Source organism: Neomonachus schauinslandi, chromosome 11 (assembly GCF_002201575.2).
Source record: "Neomonachus schauinslandi chromosome 11, ASM220157v2, whole genome shotgun sequence".
NCBI lineage: Eukaryota > Metazoa > Chordata > Mammalia > Carnivora > Phocidae > Neomonachus > Neomonachus schauinslandi.
This window is the reverse complement of record NC_058413.1, coordinates 46,101,351-46,122,291: the sequence shown is the minus strand read 5'-3', so window position 1 is coordinate 46,122,291 and position 20,941 is coordinate 46,101,351. Positions and strand designations below refer to the sequence as shown.

Here is a 20,941-nt window from a genome sequence, read left to right as displayed (position 1 = left end):
AGAGGTCAGAGAATGTGTAAGACAAAATAAATTGAGTTCATTCCAATTCAGTTAATATCTAATGCCACCATTCAAACTCTGTCCCTTAATTCATGTACCCTGAGTGATACTACTCTAGGGATTGTATTTTTTTAATGTAATGATGGTACTCCAGGAACTATACTTTCTTCCTGTATTATCAAGTCTAATAATTCTTTATACTTTATTAAGTTTAGGTCTCTATGATTCAGGCTTGGAGTGGTGCTGAAGTGAAAGAAATATGGCACACAACCAAAATTAACTTCAAAATAATCCTTTTTTTTCCCATTTCTCAAAAACTGTGATCATACATATGCCACAGCAAAGTTTGTAAGAATTTCCTTCTGATCCTATCTACTTGCATCACAGCCCCCAACTACTCTGGGGCATCTCCTTCCATAAAGCCCCCAAATCTCTCTTGACACCTAGCCCTCTGTGATTCCTTTCATCCTCTCATTTCTCTTTCATCCCTGCCTCCTTCTCATTCCTAAGGTTGACTTAGACTCTCTCCAACAAAGTAAACCTTTCCTTTTTTGAGAGGGAGATACAGGGAAAATTAGACTGGCAATTGGAGAAGTAAAGTTTGCATGTTAATGTTTGTCCTGCCACAGTTTTCACTGTCAACTATTAGATATTTATCTCATTTTTTACCTCCAAACTAATTTCTCCTTATTCCCTACCAAAACACTTGCATGTTAATGGCTTAAAAATCTTTATCTTTAGTTTTGCCTTTCCCCAAATCTAAAAATTTACCTGTCTTCTAGATACTTCCACCCAGATATTCTGTTTCTGTAGCAGAAACAACACATTCTCAAGCCAAGCTCATTATCTTCTATCTCAAATATGCTTCCTTTTTCCTCATACCCTAACTTGGCTAGTGAAATAACCATTCGTGTAGTTGCCCAAGTTGAAAACTCCAGTGTCATTTTTGAGTTACTTTAATATCTCATCAATTTGCCGGTATTTCTGATGTTAGTCTCAGAAATACCTCTGGAATCCATTTTCTGTCCTATTTGCATTGCCATAGTCCAAGCTCTTATCATTTCACACTGGCATGCTTTGTCTTACTGTTTCTAATCCCTCTTTTCTGTAGTTCAGTGATTCCCATTCACTGATCCTGGGACCAGCTAGATCAGATTCTCTGGGAGTTTTTTGCTTTTGTTTATTTGTTTGCTTCAGTACAGCTCTCTAGGTCCTAAACATGAAAAAACATTCTGATTCTTTTGGGCTGGGTTGGGGGCCCATGATCTTGAGCTTTTACAAATCTCCATAGATGGGTTTGATGATCAGCTAGGTTTGGCTTAACAATTTCTTTAGTCCGTGTTTTACACCACTACCACTAGAATAATTTCAGAATCCCAAAAATCTTTTTTTTTTAAAGATTTTATTTATTTATTTGACAGAGAGAGACAGCGACAGCGGGAACACAAGCAGGGGGAGTGGGAGAGGGAGAAGCAGGCGTCCCGCCAAACGGAGCCCGATGTGGGGCTCGATCCCAGGACCCTGGGATCATAACCTGAGCCGAAAGCAGACGCTTAACGACTGAGCCACCCAGGCGCCCCCAGAATCCCAAAAATCTTATTATGTCTCTGTGATGATCATAATGCTGTGATGCTTTCCTTTGCCAATCAGGAGCCTAGGAATGAAAACGCCACAGTACTGGTCACTTGCATACCTTCCCAGCTTCATTTTTTCCCATCTTTTCCCTATTACCATGATACCTTAGACTGCAGCCGCAATATACAACTGGTTATCCAGGCCTAAATTATAGCATTTAGTATAGTTAGGTTCACAGTACTTCGAGTTATAAATTCTCTCTCTCTCTCCTTCCAGATACTGAGCTCTCTCTCTTTGCGTAATGGTAATGGTATGTGTATGTAGTGGGCAAGGCTGGGGTAGGGGGATGGAATGTGGAAGGAGAGACAATTGGGAGGGTAGAAGGAGTTAGATCCCAATCATCGGACTTGCTCTCAGCATGTCCACTTTATCTTAAAAGGTTATCTTAAGTACAGCTCAGAGAATTATTTTCTCTAGTTGATTGGTAAAGGACACTCCTTTGATTGGTACTTATCAATGAGTAACTAGTCACTGGTAAAATGAGGAAAATAAGGTCCATGTAGTCAGTTTTTTGTAAAACTAGACTTATTTAATGACTTCTTTATTCTGATTTTATATCCTTGCTCTTTGTTATCTTTTGTAAAATGATAGCAATAGAAGTATAATTTTCAGATGTCTTTATCTGAAAACATTAAAAAGTTAAGCCTATTTCAGCCCCTAAATTTAAAAAAAGAATCATGAGTCTATGAAATTAGAAACTACTGGGCTGCTATCGCCTGGGTGATTGGGAGAGGTCCCAGTAGCCATGAGCACTTTATTTCTAATATCATTCTCAAAAAAACCCAACCAATCAAACAAAAAAACTAGAAGAGACAAGGGCTCCCTGGAGAAGTGGCTGATTTTAGGACTGGGGTAGAAAATATATAGGATGAGCCTGGATTATTGTATAGTGTCAGAAAGTAAGGAGGTACCCAATAAAAACACAATGATGGGTGTAGGTCAGAGGGACACAGGAGCAAACTGAAAGGATTCCCAGGGATCAAAACAGGAACAATTTAAGCAAAAAATAAATAGCACTGGATTATAACATAAAGTAGAAAATAAATATTCATCCACACTGATGTAAATAAAAAATTAAATAAATTAATGAGGGAGAATAGATGACTCTCCTGTGCAGAATTCCAAATAATTTATTTAGATATTCTGCTTTTGAGGAGGCAAAGCATAACCACCCTCTATTTTTGTATGGGCTGTGCATAGTGACTTTTTTCCCGAAAGAGTACAGTATGGAAAGAGGGAAAAAGAGTAATTTTACATAGGAGAAAACTGATGAGCACTACCTCAGCCAGGTGCTCAAGGTTAACATCCTCAGTGATAGGTCATGTTGATAGTATGTATGTTTGATATGCTGTGATGAAAATAGCACTTTACCTCTGTGGTCTTTCTCCCCTTTTCCAGTGTAATCATAAGAAAACATCAGAGAAACCCCAGTTGAGGGATGTTATGCGCAATACATCACCAGTACTCCTCAAAAAAAGTTATCAAGAACAAGGAAAGTTTGAGAAATTTTCATAACCAAGAGAAGCCTACGGAGATATTACAACTAACTGTAATACAGTATTTTGCTTGGGATCCTGGAACAGTAAAACAGATATAAGGTAAGAACTAAGGAAATGAGAATAAAGTATAAATTTTAGTTAATAACGTATCAATATTGGTTCATTAATCATGACAAATGTACCATACTAATAGAGAGTGTTAGTAGAAGAAACTGGGTATAGGGTATATGAGAACTCTTTGTTACTATCTTCACTTTTTTTTTTTGTAAACTTAAAACTATTCTAAAAAAGTTTATTTTTTAAAAGTAAATGGCCTAGATACTAAAGGGGGACATCCTAAATCACATCAGCACTGTCTGGAAATTTGGGCATTTCCTGGGGAACATACACAGAAGCGAATGCTCTCAGGTGGTTTTAGTATTATTAAAATGTTCTTAGGTCAAACCTAATCTTATGTATAGACTATTGTAAGGTAAACAACTAAACTTTATTTACATTTAACTAGGACATTGAATTGACAAATAATTGCTTTTGTTCCTGTTAGGAAACTTAAACCTTTTCTTTTTTGGTGTGTGTGAATGACTCTCTCATTTCTTAGTAAGAATTTATTTACTTGCATGTTGTTATTATTGTCCTTAGAAACCTGCTTTTTCCTAGAGCAATTGATTTTGCTTTGGGCACTAGCCAAAGGTCTAGAGAAGGGCAGTAACATGTAGAATTCTTTGCTCTGGAAATCAACATGATTCAATCCTATTCAAGCCAAAGGGCATTTATAAACTCCCACTATGTGCAAACATGTGCTGGGCCTCAAGTCACCTGCTTTTCTTGAGCTTTCTACCCTTAGAAACCAGTTTGTTTTTATTGGAACTACATCAGCATGTTTATATTTGATAGTTGGCCTGGTTTTTATAAAAAGCAGATAATTTCACAAGGGAGTGGATGTATACTGTTTGAGCCAGGGAGGCAGGCATGAGGAGGAGGCATTTCTGGGTATGGAGATCCTGTGCACCAACTAGAAACGTAATTAGAGGGCTGTCTACCTGCCTTGTTTGAAGACTGGCTTTGGTAGGTTGAACTGTAGGTCTGACCTGAGTCATCCCTCATATTCTTCCAATTTCTCTTTGTTCAATGGAGAATAAAGAGAATTTGACTAGGAAGAAGGAGACTTTTAGACCAGGCTGTACTTCCAGATATCTATGACATTTGACTTCATTTTTTTTAACTTTGTGAAGAATTTTGAGAAGCTAATCTTTGATCCTTGTGCAACTTACATTTTCTGACCATATGAGCTGGACCAGTTAAGTCTTTGCTGAGGTTGGTGACTGTATCAATGAGGGAGCAGTTCTCAAAGGTTTTTTAGTGGTTCTTTTTTTTTCCCTTGTTATTGCAAATGGATTTAAAAATTCCCTGAAGTTGGGACGGGAGTCCTGAGTTAGTTTTCTTATTTGTTTTTGGCAAGTGACTGATTTCAAGCTTACATACTAGAATCGTTATATTGTCATTTGCAAAAAGAAGTGTAGTGGTGTAGGGAAAGGAGTATGGGCTCTGCAGTCATTCTGACTTGGGATTGAATCCTACCTTTGGCACTTAAATAGACCTGTGACCATAGAAAGTGATTTAACTCCTCTAAATCCAATTTTCTAATTAATAAAAAAATGACAGTAATAATTCTTCTCAGGGGAAATATAATGATTAAATAGCACATGTGAAAATGACTATCACTTAGGTACTCAATAAGTGTTTTTCCCTTCTTTCCTTCCTCCTTCCCTTCCTTCCTCTCCTTCTTTTCTCCTTTCCTTTCTTCCATAATGATGAAAGTTACATATTTCATCAGTATGTTTGCAATTGGCATCTGGGATATTTATTGAATATATGTGGATGGGTGAGGTTTTTCTCCTTCCCTCTTCCTCCTCCTGAGTAGGGCATATGCCTGTCTAAATTAACAGTAGATGATAGGGGCACCTGGGTGGCTCAGTCATTAAGCGTCTGCCTTCAGCTCAGGTCATGATCCCAGGGTCCTGGGATCGAGCCCAACATCAGGCTCCCTGCTCAGTGGGAAGTCTGCTTTTCTGTCTCCCACTCCCCCTGCTTGTGTTCCCTCTCTCACTGTCTCTCTGTGTCAAATAAATAAATAAATAAATAAATAAATAAATAAATAAAATCTTTAAAAACAAATAGTAGATGATAGTATCCTAACATACAGTATATGCTCACAAGATGGGAGATCTAAGGTGGAAGATCTGATTATTTTTCAGCTAACATATATAGAAGGAAGGCCATTACTTGGCTCTTTCTGCTTTTTCTTCTTCACTCCCTAAGAACTAGATGAGGCTGATAAAACTTAAGGACTGACAAACCAGAATTTCAAACTCACAGACCTCAGTGCCAGGAAGATTGTAAATGAGTGAAATGGGCTGGGTGTGAAGAAAAAGGCAATAGTAATGAGATCCATAGGACATGGCACCTTTATTTTGGCATGAAGATGCAATAGAACATGAAGACTGTGATAAAGTGAAGCAAGTGGAGCCCTTTTAAAGGGGACAGCCACTACTTAGTTTGAGATAATTATTGCTGTGGGGGAATATGGGCTCTCTATCTCCAGATCTTCCCATTTTTTTCAAGGGAACCCAGGTATATAACTATGTGAAAACTCTTGATTTTTTTTAAAAGATTGTATTTTTAAGTAATCTCTACACCCAACATGGGGCTTGAACTCACAACCCCGAGATCAAGAATCACATGCCCTACTGATTGAGCCAGGCAGGCACTGCTTGATTTCTCATTCTTGGCAATTAAACCACAATTTAAGATAATACTCTGTGGGCCAACCACAAAAGACTGTGCCAGCAGTTTATGGTCTGTGAGCTGAAAGGATCATGGAGCTAGCTAGCTGTGGGGTCACTGGTGAGGGGAAGAAGATATTAGCAGTCCAAAAGGGAAGACCGGAGAGAGGGAGAGAGAAAGCTAGAGAAACAGGACAAATGAACAATCCTGAATCCTCAGCTCCCTGTGAACGCTGAAATGGATTATAATGTAGGACCCAAATCCTAAGTAAAGGACTGTTTTATGTGTGCGTACTTGACATACTTAAAATAAGACCACCTGAAGCAAGAATAGCCCCATATGGTGATATATGTACTACCTGGTTTACAAATATTTGTTTTTCAACAACGAAAATTGTCCCTCTTACTTTTGCAAAAAACAGATTACTTCAGTTTTGCATGAAAGGTATAATGCATCTATGTAAATAAGAGAGCAAAGAAATTTTCTAAATACTTTTATTTTTTTGACACAAATATCTCTGCACCCTTTGGGCTCTTATTGCTGAAAAAAGGAGAACTGGTGATACATTTGTTAATGACATTTTAAAAATGTGCTTCAGTGCATAGAGGTAATAACGTACTTTTTAAGTATGTTAATAATAAATTAAGGTTATAATGGCTGCAATGTTAGAGAAAATAATGAATAGATTAGTCTTAGTAAAAAATTAGTTTTGCAAGTAAATAAGCTAGGGATATCAAAACAGAAAAAATTAGCTTCATACATTTTACTGTATACAAGTTTTTGATAAATAACTTTCAATGATAGAATGTAATACCTTATCCAGCACCTGATATATTCAATAAATGTTTGTTAAATTTTACTGCATTTTAACACAGTAATTTTCCTCAGTAATAATTTCTCAGATAAAACTCAGATAAAAATAAAAATTTGTAAGAGATTTGTTTTGGTTCCTTGTAAAAGTGTATACTTCTAGAGAAAATAGCAGCAAGAGAAAGAAAAGAAAGTGTGTGTGTATTCGAAAAAGTGATTCCGACTCAGATTATTCAGAGGTGACTACTTTGACCCTATCTGTATTTGGAGTCCCTGCTGACAATATGCTGACAACATCCTTGGCCTCATTCTTTTTCTCTACTTATTTTGGCTTTACAGAGATCAGGTCTCAAGTCATGGGAATCTCCATGGTCTTCAGATGCTGAACTTTTCTTTCCTTCTTTTGTTCTTGCCTGGCTCAGAAGGGCGTGCCAGATGATGTATGTTACCTTTTCAGAGTGAGGAAAGGATCTGACCTGTGGAGTCAATAGAGAAAGCCTTAGTCTCGGTGGTTTCTTGGTTCTCAACTCACCTGTTCTCAGCCAACTAAGAAGCCTCTTTATAAATGTGTTCTGATTAGCTGTTTTAGGTCCCTGTGCTTTGCGAAGCTCCTTTCTCCCACAGAGATATTAATTAGGACATAGCCAGGCTAGAAAGGCTGTGGGAAGCTTTGGAGGTAGGAGGATAGGATCCAGAAAGGATTGCAGTAAGAAGAAGGGAATTCCATTTGGTGAACTCCATAGTCCAAAGGTAGCCCTGAGTTGATTCCATTTAGGAACCAAGGGTGGACTTTCTTGTTTGGTTCTTCGGCCCTTTAACTTTCCCCATCTGGGGCCAGGATATGTATCAGGAAATGTGTCCTCTCATTTCTTTTTCTTCTAAACTTCTAAACTTCAGCTTCCAGGCATCGCACTGTAGTTTTGGGTGGACTCTTGGGTTCTTCTGGCTTTTTATCAGTTTTCTTTGATTCCTCATTAGGGTTGCTATCATCGGCCTTCTCCTCCTTTACTACTTTGGTTTCAATCATTTCCTTCTGCTGATTCTTGTTTGTAAAAGGAAAGGTCTTCACATACCTATAGGCATAATTATAAAATTAAAGTGAGAGATTTATTTGTAACACATACACCAATAGATAACGCTTTTTCTGTGATAGCCCGTATTAGCACAGTACATTGGATACCTTTATTTCAGAGAAATGCTAACACATGCACACTCAAATACATTAATGCATCCCCACTTCAGTGGATTCATTTAGATGAGTCTTCCTGCCTCTAGTCTTACTCCCCTCCAGTCCAGTTTGCAGGCCAGACTTGAGGCTGACCTCATAACCCTCCCACCAACAACAAAGAATTGAGAATCAAAATAAAATATATATTTTCCCCCTAGATGTCAGTCTGTTCTTTTTATCTCTTGATTCTCAAAGGGACAGCATTGACCTGTTTCTAAAGGCTGGATGACATGCAGATGCTGAAATAGTAGAAAGATTGGGTGTGGGAGGAAAGGTGAGATGAGGGAGAAAATTTACAATATAAGAAGACTATCATTTCTGTTTTGACGAGGAAAATGCTAACAACAACCCTGGAAAAACACAAGATAGGAATGTGACATAGATTATAAGACCAACAGTGTGCCACAAACCTACCTTTTGACGTAGCAAACTGCCAGACCAGCTGCAGCAGCAAAGAAGAGGAGCGCAAGCACTAGCAGAGCCGTGGGGACACCTGGAGGAAACAGAGACATGGCCTATTGGTTCTTTGTTTATGCATTGTTGTGTGTTGCTCTTCTAACGATTCTTTACACCAAGCTAGACAACAGATAATGCAGGAGAAAAGCCTTCTCTCTGACCACAAAGAGGCTACTTAGAATGTTGGGCCCACATCTGCTTCTTTGCTTCTTACCTATAGAAATCCTTGGCCTTGCCTCACATGCTCTCTCTATTTTATAAATTGTAATATGACAGAGTCCATTTCCTCTCTGTGGCCTTGAGATGATATGTTTGGAGCTAATTAAGTGTAAACCCTTCCTTTTAAATAGGAAGACAAACTTTTTAATCATTTTTAATCATTTAAGGTATATATTTTTAAAAGAACTTCGATGTATTAATAGTGATTTATTTTTAAAAGGCTTTGAGTTTTAAAAGTGAAGCTATTTTATATTCATGATTTTTAGTTTAATCATTAAGTTTCTTTAGAGTCCTCAAGTTCTATGACTTTATGAAAATTGAGTTTGCATTAAGGCTTTACTTGTATTTGGCAGGTCCTGAGTGCCTAATCTGAGACAACGTGGTTTTTATGTATTGTCTGTTATACATAAACACACAAACACACACACATACAATGCAAACACAGAAAGCTTTTACCTCCAAACCCAATGGCCTCATTCTTGAATGCTGCTTTATATTCAGTATATGACTCAGTTTCTGTTTCTGTAGATATGGTGCTAGTTTCCACAAAGCCTTCTGTTACGCAAATCAATTTTCTTTTCCTTCGAGTAGAAGTGGAAGCCAGAGCAGAAGTAGGAGCAAGAGTAGGTGTAGCAGAATAAGGTGCATCAGTAGTTGAAGCTGAGTATGCACTGTCACTGACAATCATTTCTGTTCTGTACGTTGCCTCTTCAGTGTTGAATATGGGGTCGTTAGTGGAGATAATTTCTGGAAGGCATGAGTTAATCCAAGTATCTGTTGGGGGAGGGAAAAATAAAGTAACAAGTAAGTACTAAAATAGTCTCCTAATTGTTCTTCCTGCCTCTAGTCTTACTCCTTTCCAGTCCCCTTACAGTGCAGCCAGAATGATCTTACAAAAATGCAAATCTAATCATATCACTTCCTTCCTTAGAATCCTTCAGGGACTGCCTCAACTGCATGGCCTATAAGGCCCCCTGTGATCTGTCCCCTGCTGACATGGCTAGCCTTATCTGATCAGTGTGTCTCTTATTCCTCCTGCCTTCTCAGATTTCTTCTGTTCTTTGATATGCTTTCTCTCATATCCAAGCCTTTGACCATGATGCTTTCTTTACCTGTAAGACTCTTTGCCCCTTCTTTACTTAGCTCTTACTTATCCTTCAAGTCGCAGATTGAATATCTCTTTATTAGGCAGACTTGATGACTAGATTGGGTCCCTAGGCATATGTTTTTGTACCTCCCTATACTTCCCTTGTCAAGGTTCTCATTGCACTGGTCTACACTGGACTGAGCTCCCTGGAAGCAGGAACCCTGTCTGTCTTGGTCATCATGGTATGTTCTCTGTGTCTAGCACATCGTTCATGCTCAATAAATATTTAATGAATAAAGAAAGGATGCAGAAGTGACAGGATGGAAGGAGTAGATGGGGAGACTGAATATACACACATGACAATATACAGTTCAGGACAAAGATCAAAAACCAGATTTCTCTGTGCTCTTCAACATAAAATTTTTTTAAGGAGGGGAGCAGAGGAGGGATATAGATTTGCTTTCCAATCTGTTGAATGTGATAGAGAGGAAACAACATTTTTTGAGCATCTTATCTGAGTCAATCATGACACTTCATTTAACAATTTTATTAAACTCTCATTTTATAGGAGGAAACTGAAGTTTAGTGAAATCGAATAACTTGCCCAAATTCACATAGCTGGTAAATGACAGATCCATGTAATATATTATAATAAGAATTTGCGTCTATTTTAAATTTCTACTTATTTCTGGCAGTAGGTAGCATCAGTTGGAATGTTAGTTAAGAAGAAAAAGTTATTCCATTCATTTTTTAAAAATATAATAAATTACCAATCAAGGTCATAGATACTACTGATAAAACATTTTGACTATACACACATTCAGTCAGAATTTTATAATATTTATTTTACTTTGAAAACATCTCTATTCAAACACACATCATCCTTGACTTTTGCCTTGAACTTCTAGTTACATTTCTTATTCTTGAGCACATGCTAAGTTTTTCCTTCAAAAATTGAAAATTTTTTAATATCAGGAAAGAAATACTGAGCACAACATACTATGTTGGGAACTGAAAATACAGAAACATACAGCATAGTTTCAGTTTCCAGGACAGACGTATTTTGATAAAGGTAGGAGGAGATCACTGGGGATTCACAGAGGAGATGATATGGAGAATTAACGTGTTTGTTCAAATATTTATTGAGCCCCAACTCTGTACTAAACACTGTTCCAAATGCTAAGGTCATGGTACAAAGAAGACAGAGTCCTTACATTTAAGGGGCCTACATGCTAATGGAAGGATAGATTTAAGGGGGAAAAAAAAAGGCCAGGGGAGCCTGAGTGGCTGAGTTGGTTAAGCATCTAACTCTTGATTTCAGCTCAGGTCGTGATCTCAGAGTTGTGCAATCGAGCCCCATGTAGGGATCCATGCTGGGCATGGAGCCTGCTTAGGATTCACTCTCTCCCTCTCCCTCTGCACGACCCCCTGCCCCTTTCCATCTCTCTTAAAAAAAAAAAAAGCCAGAAATTTTAAAGGATGATAAGTGTTAAGAAGAAAATTAAACAGGATAAAGAGTAAACCAGTAGGGGTGGGGAATGGGAAATGGATACTTTGAATAGGATGATAAGAGAAAGTGGGGAGGTGATACTTAAGCTGAGACCTAAGTGATAAAAAGTAGCCAGTCACTGAAGATCTAGGGCAAAAGCATTCCAAGTAAAGAGAACAGGAAGTTCAAGAGCCCAAAGTTGAATGAACTCAGTGTGTTTGATGTTTTAATAAAAGACCAGTATGGCTGGAACACAGCAGTAGCTCACCTAGTATGGAAGAGGGAATAGAATATTCCAGTCAATAGGAATAGCATGACCCAAGAATCCAGAAGTTTGAAAAAGTAGTTATATTGAAAAATGACAGGGAGTACAGTGTGGCTGGAGAATGGGGTGTGTATATGATTGGGAGCATGAAAGACTGCAAGCAGGAGATGACTGGGAAGATAGCCTGGAGCCAGAGTATTGATATTCATAATTGCCATGTTAAAGCATTTGGAATTTATTTTGTAGGAGTTGGAATTTTCAACTGGGTCCACAAACCTCCCAACTGATATATAGGAGTTCTCATACATGCTCATTTTTATGTGTGAAAGGCTTCATAGTTTACATCATATTCTCAAATAGGAAGTCACCCAAGGGCTGTGGAGCAGAGGAGTAATATAATTATCAGTGGATGCATGTGGAGGATGAAATGCAGTGTGGAGAGAGGACAATCCAGGAACAAGGAAGGAGATTATTGCAATTGCAAAGAAATAGGGGAATCTAGAAGTACCTGGAATCCTAAAACTTAGATCTTAGCGATCTCTTAGGAAAGAGTGATTTTGAACCCTGGCTACACATTGGAATCATATGGGGAGCTTTTAAAAAACACTGAGGCTCAGAACCTGACCAGGGCCTGGTATGTTATTGATGTTCATTACCATGGATGGTGCTACGTGGAAGTAGTATGGCTCAAGACTTAAATCCTGGCTCTTTCCCATATTGACTATGACCATAGCAAAATACACACTAAGCATCAGTTATTTCTCCTGGAAAATAGAAATGATACATTTGTGTCATTTTACTGAGGATTAATGAGATAATAAATGTGTAGGGCCTAGCATAATGTATGGGCATGATAGATAGGATCTATCTAAGAATTAGTTTCCTTTGCCTCTCTGTTCATTAAATGTAGCCAAGAGGGCCACAGTGTGAGGGAGCAACAGCATTCTGATCCTGTGATCCCTGCCGGGTTGAAGGCACACCTAGGAGTGTTAGGCCCTAGCTCTCCTTCCCCTCCAAACTATGAATATAATTTCTTTAGAATGTGCCAAGTACTCTGATATTAAACACAGAGTGTGGTTGGACTCCAAGAGGAAAGATAGGAGTAAGGGGTATGGGCAGGCTTCTTGAAGAGGCTGGCACTTGAGAATTGAATAAAGAGTAGCAGTTAGCTAAGTGGGGAGGATGGGCATTGTGGCAGAGGGGACAACATGAAACAGATGGTGCATGCAGAGCATTCAAAGCACTTTGGTCTGGTCTCCCAAAACCCACAAAGATAGCAATAAAAAAAGACAATTAGGATAAGGTATAGGGTCAGGTTTAGGGTTATTCTAATCCCCAGACCTCACAAGATAGCCATAAAAAAGAAAGTTACAAAAACAAAGAAACATAGGATAAGTTTAGGAGTAGTGTTAGGATAAGGGTTAGGTTAACTCTGATCCTCACAAAGATGGCAAACAGAAGCACATGAGCCTAATTTATTTCAAAATGATAATATAACCACACAGAGTTGTGAATTTTTCAAGTCACCTTTGCACATAGTTTTTTGACAGTACAACCTTAGAGGGCTATCTTCTGGGGACTGAAAGAAATGCAAAGAAATCTCAAATTTTACTCAATAGGTTCATTATTCCTAATAATGTTTGTTTTTTATAATTTTGAAACTATTATAGGATAAGAAAGTATATTACTATTATTTATTGGGAACTAAGATCTTCTGTGTAAGAGAAAAAAGATGCAGGTATAAAACAAACTAAGAAAAAATTTGAATTGTTAAATTTGAGTTGGAAATATCAATACAAATTCATAATTTTTAGATATATGTATGTATGTGTAAATATACACATAGCTATCCACTAAAAATACTGAGAAGCAATGAAAATTCCAGTGGTAATGAAAATTACTTGAATCCAGATCTTGGTTTCTAATCAACATTTTCCATTACAAAGAACCTGGGCTTCTTGGAGAAATAAATGGCTGATTCCACGTCAGGGGCAGAGAGAGTACAAAGTCAGTCTGGGAAATGCTATTATTATGTTAGAAAGAAAGGAATTGCTCCAATACTAATGGAATAAAGGGCACAAAAGTCAACAAGAAGGGGCTCCTATTCACCAAATTTGGAACAATTTGAGCATCAAAAAGAATAAAAGAATAATAATTGTAAAATTGATTATAACATGTTGAACACACAGAATAAGTAAAATGTCATGTGTCCATAGTAGTATAAGAAGGAGGGAAGAGGTGTGTGTGTGTGTGTGTGTGTGTGTGTGAGAGAGAGAGAGAGAGAGAGAGAGAGAGAGAGAGAGAAATTCTTCTTATCAAAGAATCCCAGCTAACAAATGTAGAAGGAAGATTTAGAAAGTCACCATCTTGTAGCCCTACATATAATAACTGGTTCCAGCAAATATTACCAATGGCTGCTTAAACTACTAGGTACAAGATAGTTCGAGCCAGAATATTTGCATGGTGCCACAATATCAGTGTAGATTACCTACTCATTGCAAGGGGAAAAACACATATTTATGAGTTCATTTAGAGAGGTCTGGCATCTTATTCAAATGATCAAAATTAGCATATTAATAATGGGACATACTGACATTAAGTGCCTGTTGTTGAGAAGTGATCTAAAGTACACGGTATCATCTATGAAGTCTTTTTTTTTTATTATTATCGGTTAGCCACTGTATAGTACATCATTAGTTTTTGATGTAGTCTTTTTGCAAAAAATATTGAACAAGAGTTGAATCAAGCCTCTAGATCTAACTTTAATTATACAGGAAATATAGGGGATGGAAGTACAAGTTAAATGAAACCACAAGGAAACACACAAATCCAAGTCCTCTTCCTCTGATCCCATTTTATGAAGTCCAGAGGGCTGGGTATCATATCACCACACTGACAGCTGGGAGGAAGGCCAGAAAGTTACAATACCAGGTCATTTGACAGGCATGGGCTAGCTATGAGATATACAGGCATGTGAACCACCAATTCCCCAGCCAAAAGTGGTGGGCAGAAGAGGCAGAGGAGAGGAGGATGATGGTAAAACAAATGTTGAAAGAAGCTTTATGTTCCAGTATTGACTCTGCCACCAACTGAACAAGCCAAACCTCCAATCTGAACTATCATTTCATCCATGAAATGAGGAAAGAGGACAAAGTGTCTTTCAGGTCTCTTTTTAGGTCAAAGCCTCCTGATTCAGAGAACTGCTTGGACCCTATGTTGCTTTTGGGCAATACAGTGTTGCTAGTGCACATTTATTTCTTGGATCTTAGAGTATGACTTTGGAATCTATCCTTGTATGTGACCACTTAGCTGTCTGACCTTTGGAAGGTCAGATTTATGAGTATGTGTGAAGAGTAATAAATCAGCAGAGGTTCTTATGATAAACTGAGAGCAAGTATTTAGTGAAAGAAAAACTTCCTGAGATATTCCTTAGGTAAAGCACTTGGGATAAAATGGTTGTGGTCTCCAAGCAAGGTTAAAAGAACAACTGTGTGACCATGAGCAAACCAATTCTATTTTCTAGCTTTAACTCCTTCCTTCATAAAATAATCTTATCCTTGAAGATGTCAAGTGTAGCATCTGAATTTCTTCTCCTCAAAAAAAAATGAAGGTTAAGGGAAAGAGCATGGTTTGAGAGTTAGACCTCTGTTAAAATCTTTGTAGTAGTGAGAACTTAGACAAATGTACTTACATCCTCTGAGCTAAATTTTCCCCTCTACAAAATGAGGGTGACAAAGTGTATCTCAGAGAAAGATTGTCAGGGTTCAGTGTGATAACTCAGTACATTGCTTTGTCTATAGTGGATATTTCCTTACCTTATAAGATGGAGGGGCATGGGTAATGGAGCCTCCTGGGATGCCCTCTCCCTATATTGCCATTTAGTCATATTTTCCCTAAGTTTTTTCTCTGAGGGGCACATGGCCACCTCTAGCCCGGTCACAGAGGTATTCTTGGGAGTACAAAATGACCATCACCATGATTTCTTCTACTGCTGCTCAGGGTTACTCTTCTTAGATGGGTCATAGAACCAGAGAAAACATGGAGAGGCTGTAGATCTGACTTACCAGATGAGTTGTAACAGTAGGCCAAGAACCTTTTGCTGACTGAATTTCTCCAAACCAGGACACCTGTCCCATTCTTCCCACACTTGGGGTTTGGGAGAATCCGAGGGATGACCAAGAACTTATCTGCAACCCATCCATAGCTATAACAGAATACACATTATTTGAATGGATACATTTATTTCTATTGCTGAACAAGAACACAACGCTGAAAGAACTCCAGCAGTATTTATTCTAGTTGTTTCTCACCTGCAAGTCTCAAAGCCAAACCTCCATGCTGCTTCAACCTGGTCTTTGCTGGCCAAAGTTAGTCCCATCAGCCTACAGGCCTCCTGGGCTTCTGCAAAATTCAGCTGCTGGGCTGTCTTTTTGTTCACAAGGGTGACCCCCATAATTCTGCATGGCCCTGAGGTGGAAAGTTCTGGAAAGGAATCACAGAAGTCCTCAATTTGCTGCTGTCCTTGTTCCCAGCCTGTAGGCTGTTCTTCCTAGTAGAACATTATTGTCTTGATATAGCAGTGTGGTCCTTGTGACTGGGATTGAAGTTTAGAAATAACAGAACACAGGCCAGGCATTTCCCACGAGGACATTCCTCTGGGTTAGCTGGGTCCTTGCTCCTGTCCAAGCTGTAACTCTCATCAGATCTGAGTCTATCATGCCCTGCTGCATTAAAGTGCCTCGTTGCTTATGTGGAGGCTTTGGCTACCAGTTCCTGGGGTTGGGTCTAAGTGATGCAGTTGCTGCAAACCTTTTTGGAGTCTATAAAATGAAAGGTCTGAGACTTTGAGAAAGATAAAATTCAGGGCTGTGGTTAATAGAATAGTTAACAATACTCCAAACCAATGTGGCTTGGGAACACCACTATTTCTGAGATGGGCTGAAAAATGTTGCACTTGGTATAACGGAGTGTGAGCTTTCTCAGTCCCAGGTCTTCTCTGACCATTGGGGGGCAGGCTTACTCAGAAGTTCCTGGAGGAACTGGGCAGTGAACCTTGCATGGCAAAGAAACTAAATGAAGTTGAGTTTTAGAGTCAGACCTATATTTAAATCTGGCCTATGTCACTTGCTAGCTCTGTGATCTTAGGCTAGTTACTTCATCTCTTTGAGACTCAGTTTCCTTATTTATAAAATTGAGAAAGTAACAGTATCTATTGTATAGGGTAGTGAGAGTTGAAAGAGTTAATTCAAATAAAAATGCTTAGGATAGTGCCTGCCGCATAATAGATGCTCAGTAAATCATAAATAACATCATTATGTTATCTTCAAAGCTTTTTGGCTTTAGTCAGCTAATGGCTGATCTCCCTAGGGAAGCTGAGGCAGTTGAACAGATATGTTGTGAATATATTTTACTCAAAAGTTAATGAATCCAAGAATTCTTTTGATCCCCTGTCTTGGTTCTGGGATTTATAGACCTGTATGAAATTGCAAAGTTGTATTGCATTCAGGTACATTATTCCTATTGGGCTTTATCCACAAAAGTCCTTAAGAGGACATTACAATCTTCCAAGAAGTTGCTTGTACACAGATCTGTGCATTGGCTGCCCAGTCAAATGCTTTGACCACTTTCTATGTTGGTATTTAAAGTTTCTCCTTGCAGGGGCACCTGGTGACTCAGTCGTTAAGCATCTGCCTTTGGCTCAGGTCATGATCCCAGGGTCCTGGGATCCTAGCCCCGCATCGGGCTCTCTGCTCAGTGGGAAGCCTGCTTCTCCCTCTCCCTATCCCACTCTCCCTGCTTGTGTCCCCTCTCTTGCTGTCTCTCTCTCTCTGACAAATAAATAAATAAAATCTTAAAAAAAAAAATAAAGTTTCTCCTACAAACATGAAAGGAACATTTCCAAGTCTTCCATTGACCTTGCTATGCTCTGGAGCAGGGGTTGGGAAGAGGGGATATGTATATGATATACAATATTTTTTTAATGTTAGTCATCATACAGTATACGATGTACAATATTTGTGGATGGCCTTATTTGCTTCCAGACCTTGCTTTCACCAAAAGAGAAACTAGAGAGCCAACACCCCAATATGAGTGTTTGTGACAAAACAGCCTCTTATGACTATATGCACTTATACTAATACCTATACCAATGCTGATACTAATACTAATGCTAGTATTAATTCTAACATCTGTCATCTGTTTATACTACTCTGTACCAAACCCTGTCTCCTTTAATAGAAAGTGGAGGCTCAGGAAGATTAAGTAACTTTCCCAAGTCCAAGGATATAGAGCAAGGATATAGGGCAAATTGGGGGCACAAACCCAATTATGACTGACTCTGAAACCCCAGTTCTTAACTAGGACGCTATTCTTCCCACTGTATTATGGGGGAGATGAACACACACACACACACACACACACACACACTATACTACTAGAACTGGACTCTCCAAACACACATTTGTCCTGAAATTTGGCTGATTTAGTCCATGAGCTTGCTATTGCTCAAATCTCATGGCTGCTTCTTTGGGAATACCTGCAAAGAAGGTTTATTAATTACACTATAAAGTAGTCTTGCTACTTTTTCATCAAAACTCATTTATACCTTAAAAGTTATTATTTAGAATAGTGATAGACCTATTCTGGGTAATAGACCTAGCCTTGATTATTTCATCTGTTATTAATTGACTCTGGGACCTTGGGCAAGTTAGTGTTAAACGGAGATGGTTATATGTTCTTCACAGAATTTTTGTCAGAATAGATAATTTGTACCTAGCAGGGGCTGGGTCCATCATAGGTAGTCAACAAGTAGTAGTCATTTTTATGCTTTCCTATTTCATTTAAAGACAAAAAGAGGGAGCTGGAATCCAAGAGCTACTCCACTAATCTCTTCCTTAAGATTTTTTTAGGAAACAGCAGGCAAATACCGTATGCTTAGGATCAGACAGAGCCAAATTCAAACCAATATTTACCATTTATATGGCATTAGGCAAGTCACTTGGCTTTACTTGAGCCTATTTCTTCATCTATAAAATGTCTTCTTGAGAAGATTAAATGAAATTTATATATTACATATATTACATATATAAAAATTATATGTAATATACAGTTTAATTTCCTTAGGAAATTTTTGCCATCATCAGAGATGGTCTAAAGAACAATTTTCAAAAGTTTGAGTAATGGCAGCATTGTGGGAAAAAGTGAATAGTATCCCCAGGGGAATTTCAAAGAGGACAAAACTTATTTGAGAGTAACAGTTCTGGTATTTGAAAAAAAATCAATTATATAACTGTAGCTTCTCATAAAATTAAATGCAACAATAAATGAATCAAATCAGGATATCTGATTCCAAAATATTTTATATTACAGAACATCTTCCAGCATAGGAACACAAAATTTTCCTTTTAAAGTGCTCAAATTTTCATTTGCCTGGAGCTGTAATTGAGTGATTTGTGGTTACAGTTTTTTTTGCCTACATTGCAGAATGAGGTTACTCCTTAGGCATCTCAAAAGCCCAGAAATCACTTAAAGTCATTCCATTGGTAGGGAGCTAATGACTAATTTTCAAGCCTACATTTTCACAGTTTTTTCTTCTCAGTTAATTGGCTGTTTACTTCATATTAAAAACATATATGGTAGTATAGTAAAATTGAAATTAAAATAATTATGCTGACACTTCCAAAAATATAAAACAGGTCAATATTTAGTGAAAGTTGGCTGTTTTCCCCAAGCTTAAAATTCATTACAGTCATGGTTTGTTTCTGCAATGAAACACTTTTAAAAACAAATGATCTCTCCTCAATGTTTTGATTCAAGATATTCCCATTAAAAAAAGATTCCATAACCAAAAATGAAAGTTAAGATAACATAAAGATAGATGGGTATCACTTTGGTGAAGTCGACAATATGGTGAAAACATTTCTGGCAGAGCAATCCTACCAACTAGATCTTCTGTTGACATTGAGGATAACCCCTACTCCCAACAATCCACAGTTAAGAATTAGGTAGGCTTAGGACAGTTTGCAAGATCTTGCCTTGCCGCAGGTTGGAAATCTGGTAAGAAACCTACCTTCTACACGGAGAGATGTGACCAGGAGCCTTGTGGTCCAGATGGAGGCAAGAAGCAACACCAGGCTGAAGCATTTGGCCATTATGCCAACCCCTTCTCAGCCAGAGAAACACCCTGGATGGTCACTGGCAGTAACAGAGGCAGATAATCACCAGTCTGGAGGAGACTTCTGGAAATATATTGGAGCCCCACTGCTCCACTTCATAACTGAGACATCCGGATTTCCCTGCTTTCAAGCTTCTGACTTGTCAAGGTCACTGGGGGAAATGAGTGACGTCCCTTAAATGCCCAGGCTGTACTTTGTGGATTGCTTTCTGGAAAATTTAGCTAATGCTGACTCAGAAAACACACGAATGAGGAAGGCAGATAGCACAGCATGAACTGCTGGAGGTTTCCCCAATTCCCATATTCCCTGCCACCTTCCGCTTCCCTCACCAGCTCATTCTCACACAGTTCATTGTTATTACCTGTGGAGCCTATTCATTTATCTACTCGTAGGAATGTCCATCTCTAAAGGAGACTGAGCATGGGTTTTCCTCCCACAGTCAGTGATTTTTTTTTTCTCCAGCTGCTTATCTTATGATCTGGGGAGGAATGATGCTAAGGCTCATGAAAGCAAGTGCCCATTTAAGTACTGAGTACAGGGTGTTTATGCCTCCCTTTTCTTTTATACACTTGAAATTTCTACACCACTGCAAGTGATTCTTTCTTCATAGAAACAAGACCTACAATTCATATTTAGAAAACACAACTGGGGGACAATTCATGAAATTTTAGTCATTTTTCACTTTACAAAAGGATTTTTGACTTTATAATAGGAATCACCACAGGGGTCCTTTATATAATAACTCTCTAATAACTTCTCTTGTATTCTGGTAGACCAAAATTCAATTTAGATTTCCTCTTTCTTCTTTGATGAATGTGAGGTTTATCTGTACTATATATGAGCAGACCGCACTCTGGTATCCCAGCTAGATATTCAGTGGTTTGTCTTCCATGGCAATTTTGGAATTCTGGCTTGTGAAATAATGCCTTGAGCAATGGTTTATGAGTTTTCTCCAAAATGAATGTCATTTATAGGAATGGTGTATGGATAACAATTTCTTTTCTGTACAAGTGGTATCAGTCATAAAATTAGATATCTGTACAGAAAATACCAGTAATGAAAGAAGAATTTGCTCTGCACCTAGGTAACTTGTTAAGAGACCAGGGGATAACTCTTAAGTAACTCTAATATTTAAATATCTGTAGACCTCATTACTTGGGTGAGCACAAGCCCCAGGCTACAGGTACCTCAGAAACATATGTGATTCTGTCACCATGGAACCAGGTAGACAAGAGGGCAGGAATCAGGGGCGCCTGGGTGGCTCAGTCGTTATGCGTCTGCCTTCGGCTCAGGTC

The 20,941-nt window shown here is 38.4% G+C and overlaps 1 protein-coding gene across 1 annotated transcript; it reads right to left on the bottom strand.

Moving 5' to 3' along the window:
• Positions 1-6,855: 6,855 nt before the first annotated feature.
• LYVE1 (lymphatic vessel endothelial hyaluronan receptor 1) lies at positions 6,856-19,738 on the bottom strand. Its single transcript, XM_021685769.2, has 6 exons — positions 19,541-19,738; positions 15,783-15,954; positions 15,537-15,676; positions 9,088-9,405; positions 8,371-8,449; positions 6,856-7,801 (listed from the first exon to the last, which is right to left on the bottom strand). The coding sequence occupies exons 1-6, from the start codon at positions 19,620-19,622 to the stop codon at positions 7,615-7,617; spliced, it is 978 nt and encodes a 325-aa protein (XP_021541444.1). The 5' UTR covers positions 19,623-19,738; the 3' UTR covers positions 6,856-7,614.
• Between the last annotated feature and the right edge of the window lie 1,203 nt (positions 19,739-20,941).